The sequence below is a fragment of the Drosophila navojoa genome, chromosome 2 (genome assembly GCF_054131105.1).
Source record: "Drosophila navojoa isolate 15081-1374.11 chromosome 2, UAZ_NAV_1.0, whole genome shotgun sequence".
Lineage (NCBI taxonomy): Eukaryota > Metazoa > Arthropoda > Insecta > Diptera > Drosophilidae > Drosophila > Drosophila navojoa.
The window spans coordinates 2166979-2185696 of NC_142890.1; the positions used below are offsets into that span (position 1 = coordinate 2166979).

Consider the following 18718-nt stretch of genomic DNA (forward strand, 5'->3'; position numbering starts at 1 on the left):
TCATATGTATAGCTTATCATATGTAATGTAAATTAAATATTAATTATATGCGGGAGATTTCATATATAACCTACTTATGGATCTATTAATAGAAGTATAAAATTTTTATAATTTTTAAATAAATAATTTAACATATTAAAAAAAAAAAGTATTTATATACATACTAATTTTTATTTCTATATACATACTAATTTTTTTATCATTAAAATATGTTTAGATTTTAAAAATTATTTTTATAGTTTCTATATGCATAGTGAATATATGTATATCTTCAAGTTCTTTTATTGAAAAATTCTTTACACTCATCTATTCTTTGTATACTCATTCATGAAAGTGACTTAGTATATTGTGTATCCATTGCTAAGTTCATTGAACAGCAAATCATTTAAGACTTTAAACAGATTAAATAGGTCTGCTTGCCCGCCTATATAATTAACTCTTCTTTTGAAGCAGATAAAAGTGGCACGATTCAAGCTACTTAAACTACAATAAAGATAATTCTGGGCATTTTAACGACAATTGAAAATCATTAACCTCTACGTAATACCATAAGTATCGGATACCAAATTAACCAAAACCAACCCCGACTAATGTGGGTGGGAGCCATACATACAAATCTGTTTGCTATAAAATCAAAGCTGATAAAACTGGTTTGATAAAAGTTGCTTGAACTGCAATATAGTTAATTTCAGGTACTTTAACGACAACTTAAATAATTAACCCTAACTGGATAAGTGCCTAGCTAGCTCTATTCCATGTCTCTTTGAAACATCATACGTACATAGTATAGTACCAAATTAAGCCGTAAACAACCCCAACAAAACGCCAGATAATGGGCGTGGGGTAAACCAACTTGGACGGATTTGTGCCGGGACATTAGACATTGAGCTTTAAGCATTGAGCGGTGAGCGGTGAGCGGTGAGCGGTGAGCACTTGGCTAACAATTTGAACTGCTGCAGCTAAAATTCGCGATGGCAGCGAACCGGTTTTTGTTTTTCGGTTGGTGCAAAAACAAGTTCATGCTGCGGAAAACTTAGATGGATTCCCGTTAGCCTCACTTTCACCGCACGCTTGGGCTGACTTTCCACTTGGCTGTTGCAGCCAGTCGTTGGCTGAAGGTGCAAAGAAACGGTAGCAACGCCATCATGCAGCTCACCTACCGGGAATTGGATGCGGATATAGTGCGTCGCACGAACGCCGTGTTTCCAGTGCAGGATTGCTTCGTGGAGGTGCTGCCCGATCAGCTAATAATACCACGCAAGTATATCGAAATGGGCGAGTCCATACGCGACTTGCCCATCTACAAGGATGATGTTTGGATGGTGTCGTACCCTCGCACCGGTTCGACATGGGCGCAGGAGATGATCTGGCTGCTGGGGCATCAGCTGGACTACGAGGCGGCCAAGCAGGATTTGCGCATGCGCGCACCCTTGATCGAGCTGTCCGCCCTGTTCAGCGCGGATCATCATCAGTGGGTGTCGTACGTATAAGAGATCCATCACCACTTCTTACAGGAATACAGGTATAGCTTTAAGTCTCCCACAGCGATGCCTTTGGCAACACCGTGGAGCTGGTTAAGAATCTGCCCCGCCCACGCTATGCACGTTCGCATCTCTCCTGGCAGCTGCTGCCCTCGCAGTTGGACACGGTCAAACCCAAAATTGTGTACACTGCTCGCAATCCGAAGGATCTGTGTGTATCCTACTATCACTACTGCAAGCTGCTCCATGGCATCAATGGAGACTTTGAGCAATTCGTGGAGCTCTTTCTGGGCGGGCACACGCCCATGGGCTCGTATTGGAAGCATGTGCTGCCCTTCTGGAAGCGCAGCTTCGATGAGAACGTTTTGTTTATCAAGTACGAGGATATGGTGCGTGACCTGCCCGCCGTGATAAGCCGGTGTGCTCAATTCCTCAATGTATCGGAGCTGCTCAATGAGGAGAACATGAAGAGCATCTGCCAGCATCTGAAGTTTGACAGCATGCAAAGCAATGGGGCCATCAATATGGAGAAGTTGATTCCGCAGCAGGAGACAAAGTTCATACGCAAGGGCAAGGTCGGCGACTGGCGGAATCACATGACCAATGAAATATCGGAACGTTTTGATTCCTGGTCCGAGCAACATTTAAGGGGAAGCGGCTTAAAATTCGACTACGATTAAGCCAATACAGATACATACATATGTACATACTTATGGTATGGTACTCAACGCTAGTTTAAATGGCACCTTTTTTCACTTACATATACATACATTTGTATACATGAAAATGTACATATATACATACATATAGCGGGTATACTGGATTTCAAGTTTTTACGTTTGCTGCCATCTGAATCTATGTATTTACATTGATCTGATAAGTTATTTTCACCACAAAGCAGCTGTAAGCGAACTCAGCTGTAAACACAACTCTTGTCTGTAAACGCTATGACGTCACAAAATCAAGCTGCTTGAGCGCGGGTTGAGCTTTATAAGAAAAGTTAAGCAATTTGAGTATTATCACTAACCAGACAACATGGTTAAATTGGTTAGTGGTATATTTCAGCTATTCATATTATTTAACTTATTGAATTCGTAATATCTAATTCATATATATTATATACAAACTATTATGTTTATCTAATTTTATACAATTATATTGAATACATTCATATTTAAAACAAATAAAATATGGTGTTTGACAAATTATTTGTTTTAATCAATATTTCAGTCACCAAATGATTTAGTGTTTTAATTTTCGTTCGTTTCTCAGTCGCTTTACATGCTTATGCACCTTCATATTTGCAAGCATTCTGGCATTGCACATTTCGCATTTAAGAGCGAGCGAGTTGCATTTTGCAATTCACCACTCTGTTATTGAGTAAGCTGGGCTGCTAAACAGCAGCATTGAATTTATTTGTTTTGTTAAATTTCTTGGTCGAAAATAAATGTAAATATGTAAATAAAACACTTATCATTTGTTACTAACCTAACTGAAGCGAATTGCATTTTGAACAAAGTCAGCGAGATTTACCGGTAAAAATACTGCATGCTGTTATTAACAGAACAGCGCCATGTTAAGTTTGCGAAAACCATAACATAAAACAAACAAAGAGAGCGCAACATACTAGACAAACTACTGCAGCGCTGCAGTTTTGCATCGCATTTCTTTGTTATAACAACAAGTGTTCGCAGTTAAAATACATTTGTATGCCAAAAGAAAGCATTGTTAAATAATCTCAGCAATTAACTGTTTGCCTGGGCAACAATACCCGTGTAGTGTGACTCATCAAAAAAGAAAAAGAAAAAAAACAAGAAATATTCACAGGGTAATTTTTCACAATGGCCGCCAACAACAATAGCAGCAGCAACAACGAAATCGAGTCCACCGATCAGGTAGGCATACGCATCGAGGCCGCCACCAATACAGACGACTTAACCGATGCCTTTGGCTCCGTGGGCACGAGCAGCACCAGTACATCGACCTCAACAGCTTATAAGCAAAGCCACTTTGGTAGCGGAGCCATCGGTCAGCTGGCCTCGAATGGCTACAGTTCATCTGGCTATCACAAGCATGTGGCCAAAATGGTGACTGAACGACATGCTGCCGAGTACAATATGCGGCACAAGAATCGCGGCATGGCCATCATCTTCAATCACGAGCACTTCGATGTGCCCACCTTGAAGTCGCGTGCGGGTACAAATGTGGACTGCGAGAACCTGTCTCGAGTGCTCAAGCAGCTGGATTTTGATGTCAGTGTGTACAAAGATTATCGCTATCAGGAGATTATGAGCACCATTAAGTATGCCGCGTCACAGGATCACACGCATAACGATTGCATATTGGTGGCAATACTCTCGCATGGTGAAATGGGATATATCTATGCCAAGGATACGCAATACAAGCTGGACAACATCTGGAGTCACTTCACTGCCAATCACTGCCCCACACTGGCGGGCAAGCCCAAGTTGTTCTTTATTCAGGCCTGCCAGGGTGACCGTCTGGATACGGGCGTCACCATGCAACGTGGTCGCACCGAGACGGATGGCGATTCCTCCATGAGCTACAAGATTCCCATCCATGCCGATTTCCTGATCGCCTACTCCACCATACCGGGATTCTACTCGTGGCGGAATACCACTCGTGGCAGTTGGTTCATGCAGAGCCTCTGCGCCGAGCTGGCCGCCAATGGCAAGCGTATGGACATTCTCACCCTCCTGACCTTCGTCTGCCAGCGTGTCGCTGTCGATTTCGAGTCCTGCACACCGGATACTCCAGAGATGCACCAGCAAAAGCAAATACCCTGCATCACAACGATGCTAACGCGTATTTTGCTGTTCAGCGATAAGGAAAAGTCACCGGCTGGACGCAATTAATTATTTACTATAAATACTACAGCTGACTAATCTGAGCTGCTGCTGAGTGAAGCAGTGTGATACAAAAACAAACAAACAAAAGTTGGATATGATAAGACCTCGAAAAAAAAACACGAAAATTTTTGCAATTTTTTACACCATTTTTAAAGATCCTATTTAGAGCAATTTTCCTATGCCAGCTCCTGCCATGTCTTTATGCTATGTGTCTATTGTCCGTCATACTTTATATATATATACATACATATATAATTATATAACAATTTATATCTCTTAATATTGTTAAGCGCAAAATATAATCTCTAAATTTTTACACACATTTTTTATACTTTTATAAATACTCCAAATAATGTTAGAATGACAAAACAAAGAACAATTAGTTTGATTTGCTAAATAAAGTATTTTAAATTAAATCAATTGGCCTTTGCTTTGCTTGTAACTCGAATCACACCATTTAGGAACGTGCACGACCGCAAGTGAAGGAAATTGTACCGATTTAGGTGCGTCAAGTTGAGCCACGTTCGCTGAAAAGGAATTGACGGATATGTGACAAAATTGGCCAGTGGACGACCTCGTGGCACCTTGAACATCTATTGTGAATGGTCGCACATGATATGATATTTTAGTAATATATGCAGGTATGTGTAGAATTATTCTTGAACAGGCTCAACAACCATGTCAATTAACATAAATATGTATGTATGTATGTCCTTTAATTGCAAGCGCAAGTCAAAATAGTTTCAAAACATCGATAACAAACAGATAAAACGTATCGAACTTCAATATTTGAACTTGCTATTTTCGCACATCTCAAAAGCAACTAAATTGGCAAGCTGTGAAATAGTTTACTTTTAAGATTAACACTAAAGCTTGTATATATACATATGTATACACATTTAATTTAATTAATATTCAACATCACATTTCACTTTGAAATTAGGAATCGTATCCACGGAGTAAAATGCGCAGCAAAGCGACGTGCGTGAGTATGTATGAGTGTGTGTGTTTTTCTATTAATATATGTACATATATACATATGTATGTATGCATGCATAGCGACAGGTTGACAGAAAAATGGTACGGAATACAGGGTATTTCACAGTCACAGTCGTTTTTTATGTTAGCATCACTTCAATTTATTCGTTAAGGCTTGACACGACAGATTCCAAAAATAAAAAAACATTGAATTTGACTTAAAGCACTATGGGGACGTTGGCTCTCTCAATCGGCACATCAATCGTTAGAGGCTAGATAAATGCACGTTTCTGATAGAAAGTAATTTAAATTCAAAATCAAATAGAACGTAGAATTTAGCTCACAATTTTGATAGGTTGCTCGCTTAGATGTGACCGCCAGCCTTTAGCTTGGCCACCAGAGCATCCACGTCGGCAACGACGGCGCCCGCTTGGCGCACTGGTGGATCCTCAACAGATATAATCTCAATGCGTGGCGTAGTATCAACGCCCAGATCTTTGGGCGTCACCTTCTTCAGTGGCTTCTTCTTGGCCTTCATGATGTTAGGTAACGTGGCATAACGTGGCGTATTCAAGCGCAAATCCGCGCTCAGCACCGCTGGCAATTTGGTTTTGATGGTCTCCAAGCCGCCGTCAATTTCACGGGCAATCGTTAGGCCCGCATCCGTCTTCTCCACCTTGTTGCAGAATGTGCCCTGGGGCCAGTCCAACACGGCGGCGGTCATCTGTGCCGTCTGATTGGCATCATCATCAATTGCCTGCTTGCCCAATATAACCAAGTCGGCCTTCTCGTCCAGTGCCAGCTTGGCAAGTATTTTGGACACATGAATCGGCTGCAACAGATCGTATTCGGCGGCTGGCACCTCAACGTGCACGCCACGATCTGCGCCCATGGCCAAGGCAGTGCGGATGACCTCTTGCGATTGCGTGGGACCCACAGAGACAGCAATCACCTCAGAGGCCAGCTTCTTCTCCTTCATCTTGACGGCCTCCTCGACGGCGATCTCGTCGAAGGGATTCATGGAGTGCTTAACACCTTGAGTAACAACGCCATTTTTCTCCGGCTTCACGCGCACCTAGGCAAGTCCCAATCGAAAGACATTTAATTAAGAATAATAAAAACGATTACGCAAAACGAAGCGCAACAAGTGATAAGAGGAAGAACCTAACGGAGCTCCATACTAAATTTACTTACCTTAACGGCATAGTCGATCACACGCTTTACACCAACCAAAACACGAGCCATTTTCTAAGAAATTAGAAATCAATAATTATATATGTAATTTTATTAATCGTGCTCTATGTTAATTTACCTTCCGAGCAACAGCAGATATTGTTAAATATGAGAGGGGGTGGTTGGGGGTCCAAAGGTTGTATTCGACGCAGCGTTGCCACTCCCAGAATGGCGTGGCCACACTGTTAAACATCAAGCTGATCATTAAAGATGGTATACTGGTCGCAATTATTGAGACTAAAAGATATATTTGCTATATTATCATTGATCATTTATATGAAAAATATATAAATATATTTATTTATATTGCAAAATAAAATGTGCAACATAGAAGAAGGTTGTTTGCTTGCTGATTTTTGCGTGGCATATGCGTTGCGTACCCTGCTTGAGCGCGCAGCTTAACAGCTGTTTGGCCAAATTTTTTTTTAGCATAAATTAAAGTGAAAGTGTGAAGCACAGAGTATTTCGGAGGAGCTATCATTCCATATACAACACAATTCAAGACTTAAAAAGATGACCACAAACGCTCCGCTTATTATGCGAATAATGGCATTGTCCATTAACACGGCCAAACGGGCTGGCGTAATCATACGTGATGTCCTCAAGCAGGGCGATCTCGGAATCGTGGATAAGGGCAAGAATGATCCGCAGACAGAAGCCGACCGTTCGGCACAACGATGCATCATTGCATCGTTGGCAAAGAAATTTCCTAGCATAAAGATTATCGGTGAGGAGGGTGGCTCCGATTTGAATGTATGCGATGAATGGTTGGTGAGCGAACTGGATGAAACATTCCTCAGGCAAGACTGCCCGGCGGATTGGAGGGATGCACAACCGGAGGACTTTGTCATATGGGTTGATCCCTTAGATGGCACTGCTGAGTATACACAAGGTATACACTCGAACAATGAAACCAAATTCAATCTCAAAACAGATTATATTATAGGATTTGTGGAGCATGTGACGGTGCTCATTGGCATAGCCGTAAAGAACTCAGCTGTGGGTGGCATTATTCACCAGCCATTTTATAAACAATCCAGCGGCGAGCTGGGCCGTACCATTTGGGGTCTCAAAGGCTTGGGCACTGGCGGATTTACGGCTGTCAAACCGCCGGCAAATGAATTTATTATTACAACCACCCGCTCGCACTCGAATGCACTGCATCAAAAGGCAGTGGATGTATTCAATGCCAGCAAAGTGCTAAAGGTGGGCGGCGCTGGCTTCAAAGTGTTGCAGCTGCTCGAGGGCAAGGCACACGCTTATGTCTTTGCCACGCCCGGTTGCAAGAAATGGGACACTTGTGCACCGGAAGCTGTGCTAGAGGCCAGTGGTGGAACCCTAACTAACATCAATGGCGAGCACTACGAGTACCATGAGAATGTGGAGCATGTCAATGGACGGGGAGTGCTTGCCAGCGTTGGCAACAATCACCAAGAGCTGGTGGAGAAGATCCCGCTAGAAGTACGACAAGCCGTAGGTACTAAACAAACGTAATCCGTTATAGAATTTCTTTATTTTTGCTTTGTATTTTGTTTTTGTTTTTGCACTAAGCACATACAATTATAAATTAAGTAATAACAGTGAGAGAGAAGTAAAAATTTGGATAATGCTTTATCAATTATTAAAAAAGTACAAGATATACAAATAATTATTATAATCGTGAACGTGAATCGACAGTTTTACTTTTCGGAACTGCTGTTGATGGAGCTGTTGTTGGAATTGTTAACGAACCGATTGCGCTTGGCCTTAGCCACTTTGCAGGAGTTGACGGAGGCGGCAAAGCGCAGCGATTTTACAGATTCCTGAAAGCAATCCTGGAATGGTGAGACATTGATAAACATGAGGGTCTTGGAATTACCACCCAATGCCGGCATCAACAAATGTGTCAGCTTTGAGTTACGATACGGTATGTGATCCTGTTTTTGGAGCAGCGCCAAAATCACATTCGTCAGTTCGGAGAGCGAACGATTTATGTTTTTGGTTTCGGTCATTCGGATGCTGGTCTTTGGCGATTCCGAGCCGGCCAAATCGACTAAGTTGATTGATCCTATAGACGTCTCCTGTTTCTCAGCATGGTGGCCGATCAGTTCCAGCTTGGTGACCGCATGGGAGCGCGACGAGCGCTCGTTGCCCACTGTGGATGCTGTGGCACGATTCATTTTGGCCAACTCCATCAGCTGGCGCAAGTGATTGGGATCTGTAACCGTTTCCTCCGTTATGTTCGATACATAGATCTCATTCTTGTTGCAATTCTTGGCCATCCGGATTTCCATTTCCTTTTGATCATTGCTCAGCAGATCGTACAGCACTTCATTGTAGATTTCCAAAAATGTCGCCTTTATAACATATTCCCAGCCCAAATTACGATAGTTTCTAATGGAGTCAAAGAGTAGGTCGACTGTGCGTGGTATAACGCCCACATTGTCTGGCACACCATCCATCGTGTACGTCTTTCCACTGCCCGTCTGGCCGTAGGCAAAGATGCATATATTGTAGCCGTCGAGTGCTGACTGAATCAGTGGAGCAACCATTTCGAAAATATGAATTTGATTCGAATTGGGATGAAAGACCTGATCGAAATTGAATATCTGTTGGCCCATCTTGCTCTTGGCCTGGGCATCTAAGCTCTGCAGCTCCACTGTCGCCTCGTCATGGTATATCCAATTGCACATCAAACGGCCCGCTTCAGATTCTAGCGGCGGACGCACTCGGCAGAAGACTCTTATATTGCCGCGCAAATCCATGACGACGTTGTGCAGTTCCTTGCGCTCGATGTTCGACTGGAATAGTTGCTCCCTGCACGTATTCAGTTCGGCTGCCAACTGTTCATTGCTTCGTATGAGCTCCTCATTTCGCCTACGCAGATGCTGGACCTCAGTGGAGAGGAACTCATGCTCAGATTTAATATCCTGTAATACAGTATATGTAATCCCGTGCTCTGCCATGCATTAGCTCTGTTGGCTTACCTGATGCGTAACTTTAAGTTCTTGCAACTCCAGTCGTGTTTCACCCAATGTGCTGGTTATCATCTCAATTTTCTCCGTCTGCTGCTTCACCTGGCGCTGCAGACACTCGTTATCCGTTTGCGCATGCTTAAGCGTTGATTCCGTTTCAATTAGCTTGGCTTGCGTCTCTTCCAGTTGCATGGGCAATGATTCCAGTTCGCCCATGTCATCTACTTGCTTCTCATATTTTGTTTTGAGCGCCTTGTGCTTCTCCAGCAAGTCGTGAAAACGCGCTTTAAAGTCATAAGGAGCAATGCGCTTGGGTGCAGATGCGGCGCCACCAGCAGCGCTTGCAGAGGATTTCGATTTGTTAGTCGTCGCTGTCGCTGCTGCAGTGCGAGGCAATGGACGCTGAGACGTTGTGACGCTAGCCGGTGCAGGCGCCGACCCTGCAACAGGGCGTTTAACTGGTGCAGATCCGGCGCGAACCGTACGAGCCGCAGTGGTCTGACTCGTCGTTGTCGTTGGTGGTCCTGCAGCACGTCGGGGGAATTTCGTTGGTATAGTTGGCAGATTGGGCATACCGTTCCGCTTCAGATTCTGCCGCATCTCGCTTATATCACAAGCCGAACGACTGCGTCGCAATTTCGCCCGGTTCGTCGCACTCGTCGATTTCACTGGATCGGGCGAAGCGGCTCGAACTGTGTGTTCGATATGATTTAAAGTCAAATAATGAAATAAGGAATAACAAAAATATAAAGACTTACCTCCGTGTCCTTGTCGCTTCAATGTCTGCGGTATGATGTTTTGCAAGTCTCTCGTTAGCGGCTGAATTGTTGTGGATCCACTGTATGTGGAATTCGCATTTGTAGCCGCTTTTATACGATCAGTGGGTAATATTTGTTTAATTGACGGCATGGGACGCTTTAGACCCGTAGGCTTAGGTAAACGTGATTCCATTTTAGTTTTGTCCTATTTACGTAAATTGTTTTTCAAGAAGTCCAATTCGGCGATCCGCAAATCCAAGCGACGCCAATTTTACATTCGCGCCGTTAATTTTGGATGTAGGGCTGCATAGATGTATCGATATTGGTATCAAGAGTAATCAGTGTCCAGTTAGTTTTTTCTCGATTTGGCGTTTTCTAGCACTGTTTAGATTTGATTTTTTCGAAGGCGGTTTTATATTTTGTAGGCTTTTTGCCTACAGCACTTGATAATTTTTGCAATTATTGAGTCATGATATTCCCTTCATTAATGTATTATTCAAAAAAAGGAACCTTAAAAATAAATAGATAGCATAAAGCAACATTAATTAACCTATTATGCAGTTATTTACCTTAAAACGCAAGGATTTACAATTAAAAGTTTAAAAACGAATTATGACAAATCGATAACAATATAAATTTTAAAACTGTGTATAGTATGATATTAACGGCAGGCTAGTCATTCTGGTTTCTTAACAAATCAAAAATGAGATATTTGTGTTTATTTCAGACATGTCTAAGTATTCAAATGCAAATTAATTTGATGCGTGCACTGGAAATAGCTTATCGCATATCTTCGATAACTTGTAAATGCGATAATAAAATGCTTGCTATGGAAACATGGCAATAGTAAAAAAAATTAAAATTTGATTTGTGCAACAACAAAAAAAATATAAAAGAAGAAACGCTCGAAGCAGGTCCGCCAGCGACCACAAAAAATAGATTTCGTGATGACGGTGCATGGGCATGCCGAGCTCAAGGAGATGCAGATTTTTGAGCTTCGTCCGCTTATTACGAATTTCAGCTGTAAGCTCTCCACCGTCACAGTCACACCGTTCGATGAAAAGCAGTTCCTGTGCCTGGTCAGCGAGGAAAATGAAATCGTGCTGCGTTATATCAGTGCCAGCGGTGGCCAGGAGGTGCTCAAGATGATCTCCTGGTTCCGACGCACCAATCGTGTCATACACGATGTCTGCTTTGATCCTGCTGGTATTTGGCTGCTCGTTCTGTGTAAGTATGTGTGCCGTTGTGTGCTGCTGCTAAGGGCAGCTGGTGCAGGTGTATGTGTGCTAGGGGTGCTAGGGTTGGGGGTTGCTACTACATAGTAAAGCCTAAAATTACTTTTGATGCTGTTGGTGGGAGTGTTTGAGTGTGTTTGTGTTTGAGTGTGTGCGATTTACATTATTGATTTTCTTGAACACATTTTGTTTTGATTGACTGCTTCGCCAGCGCGATGGGGAGGCAGGTCTATTAAAGTGTTACTGAACCCAGCGCTAACCATGCCCATTGCCCCCTATCTATCAACAGGTTTCGACAATACGCTGCATATTGTGCCTGCCCTGTCTATGGTCGATAAGTCCCACGATTTGGCCAGCTGTTCACTGTATAGCACCACACAGGTGACGTCCTATATAATACCATTTGTTGGCCCCCACGAATGCCCCAACTCGAAGAAATGTCCCAATTACTCGACGGCAGAGAGTGAAAGTCAGGAGCATCAATGGAACTTGGATCAGGTGGCTGAGCAAATGCAGCATGTTAAGCTGGACAAAGAAGCTGAAAATGTGGACGAGGAAGAACCCTTGGGGCATGAGCTCCCAGAGCATTTGTTAGCCAATCCCGATTCGATGGATATGCCCGGAGAATCTGTCCAAGTACAAGCTCCACCCTTTGATGCAACGGGCAATAGCCAGGTCATGGCCACCTCATTCATGGCATCCAAGACATGCCCGTATCCGCTGTCAGTGGTGTGGTGGAAAACGTATTATGGGCTGAATCGTGCCATCATTGGCTATTCGGATGGCTCTATTTGCTTCGTGGGCCTGAGTCCAAATTGCCCAATGATTGCCAGTACAGCCATTCAGACTGGTTCCGTGGTGCGTTTGACAATATGCAAGGACAACACTTTCGATGGAGTCATGCTGCTGGTGAGCTAATGTCACTGTTTCATGAAAGGAAGTCCATTAAATGTATTTTATCCTTCTATATGACCAGATCACATCCTCCGTAAAGGCACAGTTCAAGTTGCTGTTGGAGCAGAAGGCCATAAAGTATGTCTATCCTGGTGATAGTTCGCCAACGACTCGCGAGGGTGCGTGGCAGATTGTGATGTCTGTGCACGGAAAGAATCAAAGCGGACCTAGCTATGATGTCAGGCAAAGCAACAGCTCGGATCCGGCCTCGGATAGCAGCCAATTAGAAGAGGATGTTTTTGCCCCACCCGCCAGCGAAGAGGTTGCTCCAAGCACACAAGCAGTTCCGCCTTCCACCTGCGTAGATGAGTCCAATGTGGCGGTGGGCAACGAAGAATCCACAATACCGTCATCGTCATCATCACCGCCACCGCCTCCATCCTTTGCTGAGAGCACCGGCGTTCGTTTTCAACAGCAACAAATTGGCGTAAATAGCTTCGATGGCTTTTTGCCAGCCACCCGAGCACGACTGGCTTCGCTCAAAAGTCTTGGGTCCAAGAAATTGCAGGCCATCAAAATGCGATTATCCGATCAGCGGCAGAAAATAGATGAATGTAAGTGTGAATATATGTAAATTTATATATATGTGCGTCAATATATATTTATGTTTAATTGCAGTCATGCCGGAGGCAAACATGGGCACATTTGCTATTATGGACTCGCCATCGGTTACGCCGGAGCCTCTGGGGAATACGAACGGCTCGTTTTATAACATACAGAATCTGCGTAGCACTTATCTGTTAAGCGCCTTGCACAGCACTAACTGCAGCTTAACAGTGCATCGAATTGATATCAACCTGAAGCCATTGTTCATATATAAGATACCCCAGCACTGTGTGGATATCCTGATTAGCTCTAACATACTGTATGGCATACAATATGTGGATCTGCATCAGCGCAGCGAATCGGGCGCTTCGACGGCGGCATCGTCGCTCGAAGAGCCGCTGATGGCGAACACCGAGAAGGAGAGTCTAGATGCCGACACCGAGAAGCTGGAGCAGACGAATAAAAGCGACGAGACAAGCGCGACAAGCACTAGTAATGCGTCGAGCATCGATCAAAGCGATATGCCCACCAATGCGATCAATGCGGTTAGCGTGATCAGCAGTGCAATGGCCTCGCTGCACACCGCCGAAGATGATGTAAATTGTGCTGAAATAGTTTCCAATATATATACACTAATTCATTCTCTTTACCTATCCTCGCAGCGTTTCAATCAGCAGGCGCAGCTGGCGCTGTTTCGCTTTGAGCAGGAGACTGTGCTGCAGCTTTATCAAATGGCGCAATTTCGAAGTCTGGGTGGCAACAACAACAATGCCGAGTCTCTGACAAAGGAGGAGAAGGCAAAGGCATTCGAGATCAAGGACATCCATACCCCAATGGACTACGTACAGTTCTATGAATCGGCGGATAGCAGTAATGAATACTCGTTGCGGCAAATGGAGATAATGCAGGCCGAGTTTCCCAAGATCAACTATGATCCTTGCTATGTCATAACCAACAAGAATGTCTATACCATACAGTTGAAGTGAGTACAGAAAGACGCATAGATGAAGCTTATATATTTAATATCTGATATCCCTGCAGAAAGGAGCCATTTGAATTGTTTTTGGATGCTGCGCTGATGAGCGAGTGGAATCAGTGCCGCGAGTTTTGCAACACTTTCGATCTAACCTTCGAGCATTGCATTGAGTTTGCCGGCGATTATTTGCTGCGTCGCAAAAAGGTTACCCAGGCCTTGATCACGTACAATGTGGCGCGCGTTAAGCCCATTCGAACAGCCCTGAAGCTTGCGATGTATGGACATACGTATGCGCTGATGCAGCTGAGCGCCATGGCCTTGAAATCATCTTATATATTGCGATCGACCTACTTGGCCCATCCGTTGCTGAAGGACATTCAATCGGATATCACATATCGGCATTCGGAGGATGTGCGCGACATCTTGCAAGCGAAGGTGAAAGATGAGAGCGTTGTGGAGAATACTGGAGCATCCTGCAGCGATTATCATTATGGTGTCGATGAGTCCATAAGTGCATTACAAATGTCGCCCTCATCCCAGTTTCATTTGGCCAATTTACTGTTGATTACTCTGGCCGAGAAGGCAGTCAACGATAAGAACTATCTGCCTTTGTGGTAGGTGAATGATGTCTTATATATTGAAATTTAATTAATGTGAAATTTAATTTTAGGAACTTTTTGGTCACCAACACAAAGTATCATACCAACATGACCAGCATTGTACTCTGCCAGAGCGGTCTCTTTTCGGCCGCAATTATTTTGGCAAAGGTGCGCGGCGTCTGCTTGGACACCTTCAATGCGTTGGTCAGTGTTGTTGCCCAGGAGTTTGGCTGGTATAACGAGCTCAACGTCTGCCTGTACAACCTAAGCGAAAATATATTTATGGAGACAATCACATACTTGCCGCACGTGTCGATGGATTACTTTACCTTCATACAGGACAAACTGGAGCATATTCGGCCCTGTGTACTGCAGGTGAGCTCCTTGTTGCTTTAACCCTCTTTGATATCCCTACTAATGTGAGTTCCTTGTCCGTTTGCAGCGCCTTGCCATGCAGCTGAATCCCTTTGCGCCCGCGTTGCGTCCAATTGTTTCGCACAGCAGCAGCTCAAGCAACAATGACAATAATGAACATATATTTGAGTTCAGCAAATGCCTAATCGAAACCTATTTGGCTGTGCTCACACATATAGAAGCGCAGCGTGTCAAGCACGACTCTATTGTAAATGCTTTGTCAAACTTTCGCATCAGCTACGAGGACAATCAGGCAAGTGGGACGGACCATTGAGCAATAGACAACATGTAAATCTAACTATGAATTGTTTATATTATTAGTTTGCCATTGAATCGTCACGTTTCAAGCCCATCTCGGCTGGCTGTGCCTATTGCGCCTGTGTTGTGGATGGTGTGGCTTACTTCTGGGGCTCGAGCGGTGTGCCCTGCTGCTACAGCGCCCAGAAATCAACAGGTAGGATATTCTATACATGCTCATTATGTATATAAACGTATGCATGTTCCTATTTCATGTAGAACCACCGGAGCCTGCACATGCGGTGAAGACATTGGAGCTGCTGTCGCAACTCGATTTGGAGGTGCATGCGGTCAAGTGTGGACGCCAGCATACACTCATACTCACCAATAATGGCGTAGGTTTTGCTCTCTCGGCCCTCACTCACTCAATCATGTCCAGTTGCTAATAGAGTATATCACTTTGCACAGCTCTACGCCATTGGCAATAATAATCTCTGCCAGCTGGGCGTTGGACAGCACATGCAAATGGCCTTGCAGCCTATGTTGGTAACAGCTTTGGATGGCATGAATATCACCATGCTGGAGGCGGGTCAATATCATAATGCAGCCGTCGCTGATGGCAAGCTCTATATGTGGGGGTGCGTATCGCATATAATCCAATCAAGTTGATAAACTAATTAATTTAATTGCTATGCTCTTAGCTGGGGCATCTACGGCCAACTGGGCAACGGCAGCTGCGAGAACGTGCCAACGCCCACACTAGTCAGTTTCTTTAAGTACAAGGTGCGCATCATACATATGCTATTAATATATATCGTTATCTAACATAATTCTATTTGCTTGTCATAGAAAATTTTACAAATATCGCTGGGGCATGCGCACAGTCTGGTGCTTTGCCAGGCATCCCCAAACAACAATGCAGAGGCTAATAGCAGTGGCAACGAGCTCTATGTGTTTGGCTCCAATCATTTTGGGCAGCTGGGCACTGGCGATGCCGACCAGAATCAGGACAGCAAGACGAGTGTGCCATTGCGCTTGGAACTGGGCAACGACTGCGGCTTAAGACTGATACATACGAAATTTTTTACAAATGTGAGCAAGCAAACAACTGAGTGAAGTGAAGCCCTCATTCAAACATATTTGTTTGTTTAGCTAGCTGTAGATGAACAGGAACGCATGTATACCTGGGGCAGTTCACCCCAGGCACTGCGGCTGGCCAATCAAATAAGGCGTCGCGCCAATGCCAAGCAGAAGCTGGAGGAGAATCAACAGCGTGAGCTGCTGAGTAAGCGGCTGGAGGAGACGCTGCTGCCAGCGGCTAACAACAGCAGCATCTTGGTGGAGCCGAGCACATCGTATGCAGCTGTTGTGGCAGGCGCCATACCCAAGTCCAGTGGAGAAACCAAAGAGTCCGCCCAGGATGAGGCTTTGCCATCTGATGCTACGGAAAATATCTCAGTGATCAACAACAATGCAGAGCCAATGCCGGCAGCATCTGGCAACGTAAATGCGCAACCAGTCTTTCCTGAGATAGATCCCACGGAGCACTTGAAGCCACATCTAGTTGATACCAGCGAGGTAGCTGGACAAATATTGCAGGTAGATCTATGAGCGTTCTTCTGATGATTGTTAATATTAATTGGTGTTTCTTCTCTTGCTGCTGAAAGATCTCCAGCGGCTTGTTTCACTTTGCATTGATATCGTCTTCGTGCACGCTTTACACGTGGGGGAAGAATCTGGAGCATCAGCTCGGCACCGAGGACAAAGATCGGCGAGCCGTCCTTAAGCCATCGCCCATCGACAGCATCGAGAGGCCAATGTATGTGGATTGCGGCGCTGATTTCACCCTAGTCATGACCACCGATCACATTGTGAAGGCCTTTGGTGGTAACTCGAATGGTCAGTGCGGGCGCGACCTGGGCGCCAGCTTGGATCGCATGCGACAGCGGGTCGTGTGCCTGCCCACCACCAAGCGGCTAATGCGTTTCGAGACCCAATGCATTGATGTGCCCGTGGAGATTAATTTGCCTCGGCCTCGCATCCGTTTGGACCAGGAGCCGGTGCGCTACTTGAAGGTGATTCCGCCATATCAGCCGCACTTTTTGCAGCAAGCGAATATCAGCTTCGAGCATCACTACTCGCCCGAAACGCTCAACTACAAGTCCAGCACAGAACAGGCGGCCACTGGCCAAGACTCGGATGACCTGCTGAGCAGCCTGGAGAATCTGAGCCACAATGATGCCAGCTACTCGTACAATGCCCAGCAGATGGTCGATGGCAACAGCTCGCTGGAGCTGGACTACTCGCCGGAGGAGCAAAGCTATGTGCCCTTGCCAAACCAGGAGGCGCCGGGAGTGGCTGACAATGCAGCTCCACTGCTCGGTGATCGAGACGATGCCAGCACCTGTACGCCCAGCTCAGACGCCGGCGATGCTAATATCTTGCAGGCGTTGCGCCATTATATACACTACTGCCTGTATGCCTTCCACGGGCTATACAACCCGGACAAAATAGCCGAATTTTCACGTCCGCTGCGCAACGAATATCGCATTAGGATCTGTATGCTCAACTTTCGATTCGTGGAGGCCTTTCAGCTCTGCCTGCAGAGCTGCGACAGCTCGCAGCGCACTCTCAAGCTCTTTGAGTACTTCAGCAAGGACACGGGCTATGTGCCCCTGCATCGATCCGATCTCAAGCACCTTATCTATCATATGTGTGTACACTTTCTGGAACAGAAGTTCGATATGCTCGAGTGCGAGCGCTACTTCATGGCCGATCTGGACTACTATCTGCTGGAGCTGGCCTACGTATTCTACTTTAACAACAACAACTCGGCGCTCGAGCAGAATCTCAATCAGAAGTTCAAGTCGCTGATCGCGGCATCGGATAGCAACCAAGCGACGTCGTCGAGTCTGCTCCAGGATACGGATGCCATTTTCGATAGTTTTACGGTCAAGTTCAAGACGACTCTGTGCCAGCGTCTGCTCAGCTACTGTGATCAGGATGCCAGCGGAACCAGCAATTAGCAGTGGCTTTGGCTATGTGGTCACTGGCGACGCTCGAGGGAATCGCGGTTCTTGCTTTGAATTTTGTTAACGCTTTGTTTTCCTCTCCACATTCAACTTGGCCTAAGTTGAAAGTTTATCATGTGTATATTTCTATATATATATATATAAATGTATATTATTTTGTATTTAATTAATTTTTGGTTAATTTTAAAGTTTTACGATTTGTTGTCAATTCGAGCAGGAAACCAAAGATCAGTAATGGCGTCTTTAGCTGTGCCCGCCCAGATACCACACAACACACACAAACACACCACACACACACACTTGCATAAGTAAATATTATATTATTGTCTATTACCCGCCCCCACACATACAAACACACACATACATACACACATATACATGTTTATACTTAATTAAAAATAATTGTTGTTTGCGGTTTTGCTGCGCATATTTATATAAATAGCTTTTACAG

At 44.7% G+C, this 18718-nt stretch overlaps 6 protein-coding genes across 8 annotated transcripts; 4 read left to right on the forward strand and 2 right to left on the reverse strand.

Annotated features, from left to right (window-relative positions):
- The first annotated feature begins 936 nt into the window (after positions 1-936).
- St2 (Sulfotransferase 2) lies at positions 937-2168 on the forward strand. The gene is made up of 2 exons (XM_030391139.2): positions 937-1480; positions 1546-2168. Exons 1-2 carry the CDS (start codon positions 1146-1148, stop codon positions 2159-2161), a joined length of 951 nt encoding a protein of 316 aa, XP_030246999.1. The 5' UTR covers positions 937-1145; the 3' UTR covers positions 2162-2168.
- Positions 2169-3066: 898 nt separating this feature from the next.
- Positions 3067-4767, forward strand: Drice (Death related ICE-like caspase). The gene has a single exon (XM_018112058.3). It carries the CDS (start codon positions 3323-3325, stop codon positions 4355-4357), a length of 1035 nt encoding a protein of 344 aa, XP_017967547.1. The 5' UTR covers positions 3067-3322; the 3' UTR covers positions 4358-4767.
- Positions 4768-5465: 698 nt separating this feature from the next.
- On the reverse strand, positions 5466-6781 carry Etfb (Electron transfer flavoprotein beta subunit). 3 transcript variants are annotated; one of them, XM_089259506.1, is made up of 4 exons: positions 6642-6781; positions 6524-6577; positions 5674-6404; positions 5466-5601 (listed from the first exon to the last, which is right to left on the reverse strand). In XM_089259506.1, the coding sequence occupies exons 1-3, from the start codon at positions 6765-6767 to the stop codon at positions 5694-5696; spliced, it is 891 nt and encodes a 296-aa protein (XP_089115632.1). In that variant the 5' UTR covers positions 6768-6781; the 3' UTR covers positions 5466-5601; positions 5674-5693. The 3 variants fall into 3 exon arrangements, with proteins under 3 accessions (XP_089115632.1, XP_017967552.2, XP_017967551.2); XM_018112063.3 differs by having other exon boundaries at positions 5466-5619; XM_018112062.3 differs by having other exon boundaries at positions 5466-6404.
- Positions 6782-6947: 166 nt separating this feature from the next.
- LOC108659228 (3'(2'),5'-bisphosphate nucleotidase 1) lies at positions 6948-8208 on the forward strand. Its single transcript, XM_018112060.3, has 2 exons — positions 6948-7454; positions 7509-8208. Exons 1-2 carry the CDS (start codon positions 7076-7078, stop codon positions 8054-8056), a joined length of 927 nt encoding a protein of 308 aa, XP_017967549.1. The 5' UTR covers positions 6948-7075; the 3' UTR covers positions 8057-8208.
- On the reverse strand, positions 8155-10958 carry ncd (non-claret disjunctional). Its single transcript, XM_018112053.3, has 4 exons — positions 10844-10958; positions 10275-10784; positions 9529-10208; positions 8155-9471 (listed from the first exon to the last, which is right to left on the reverse strand). Exons 2-4 carry the CDS (start codon positions 10465-10467, stop codon positions 8242-8244), a joined length of 2103 nt encoding a protein of 700 aa, XP_017967542.1. The 5' UTR covers positions 10468-10784; positions 10844-10958; the 3' UTR covers positions 8155-8241.
- A 105-nt stretch (positions 10959-11063) lies between these two features.
- On the forward strand, positions 11064-18420 carry ca (RCC1 and BTB domain containing protein claret). Its single transcript, XM_018112051.3, has 15 exons — positions 11064-11501; positions 11799-12418; positions 12486-13017; positions 13082-13605; positions 13672-13991; positions 14051-14599; positions 14656-14959; positions 15027-15251; positions 15320-15452; positions 15515-15630; positions 15704-15873; positions 15937-16018; positions 16085-16327; positions 16388-16834; positions 16903-18420. Exons 1-15 carry the CDS (start codon positions 11222-11224, stop codon positions 18259-18261), a joined length of 5904 nt encoding a protein of 1967 aa, XP_017967540.1. The 5' UTR covers positions 11064-11221; the 3' UTR covers positions 18262-18420.
- The last annotated feature ends 298 nt before the right edge of the window (positions 18421-18718 follow it).

Coding starts and splice junctions, on each gene's coding strand:
- St2 (XM_030391139.2), top strand. CDS start 1,146: ATGCAGCTCACCTACCGGGAATTGGATGCGGATATAGTGCGTCGCACG. Junction 1,481..1,545: donor GATCATCATCAGTGGGTGTC/GTACGTATAAGA, acceptor AGTCTCCCACAG/CGATGCCTTTGGCAACACCG.
- Drice (XM_018112058.3), top strand. CDS start 3,323: ATGGCCGCCAACAACAATAGCAGCAGCAACAACGAAATCGAGTCCACC.
- Etfb (XM_089259506.1), bottom strand. CDS start 6,767: ATGATCAGCTTGATGTTTAACAGTGTGGCCACGCCATTCTGGGAGTGG. Junction 6,578..6,641: donor TATCTGCTGTTGCTCGGAAG/GTAAATTAACAT, acceptor CTAATTTCTTAG/AAAATGGCTCGTGTTTTGGT. Junction 6,405..6,523: donor TGATCGACTATGCCGTTAAG/GTAAGTAAATTT, acceptor GGACTTGCCTAG/GTGCGCGTGAAGCCGGAGAA.
- LOC108659228 (XM_018112060.3), top strand. CDS start 7,076: ATGACCACAAACGCTCCGCTTATTATGCGAATAATGGCATTGTCCATT. Junction 7,455..7,508: donor CACTGCTGAGTATACACAAG/GTATACACTCGA, acceptor ATTATATTATAG/GATTTGTGGAGCATGTGACG.
- ncd (XM_018112053.3), bottom strand. CDS start 10,467: ATGGAATCACGTTTACCTAAGCCTACGGGTCTAAAGCGTCCCATGCCG. Junction 10,209..10,274: donor GAAGCGACAAGGACACGGAG/GTAAGTCTTTAT, acceptor TCGAACACACAG/TTCGAGCCGCTTCGCCCGAT. Junction 9,472..9,528: donor AACTTAAAGTTACGCATCAG/GTAAGCCAACAG, acceptor ACTGTATTACAG/GATATTAAATCTGAGCATGA.
- ca (XM_018112051.3), top strand. CDS start 11,222: ATGACGGTGCATGGGCATGCCGAGCTCAAGGAGATGCAGATTTTTGAG. Junction 12,419..12,485: donor TCGATGGAGTCATGCTGCTG/GTGAGCTAATGT, acceptor CTATATGACCAG/ATCACATCCTCCGTAAAGGC. Junction 14,600..14,655: donor AAGAACTATCTGCCTTTGTG/GTAGGTGAATGA, acceptor ATTTAATTTTAG/GAACTTTTTGGTCACCAACA.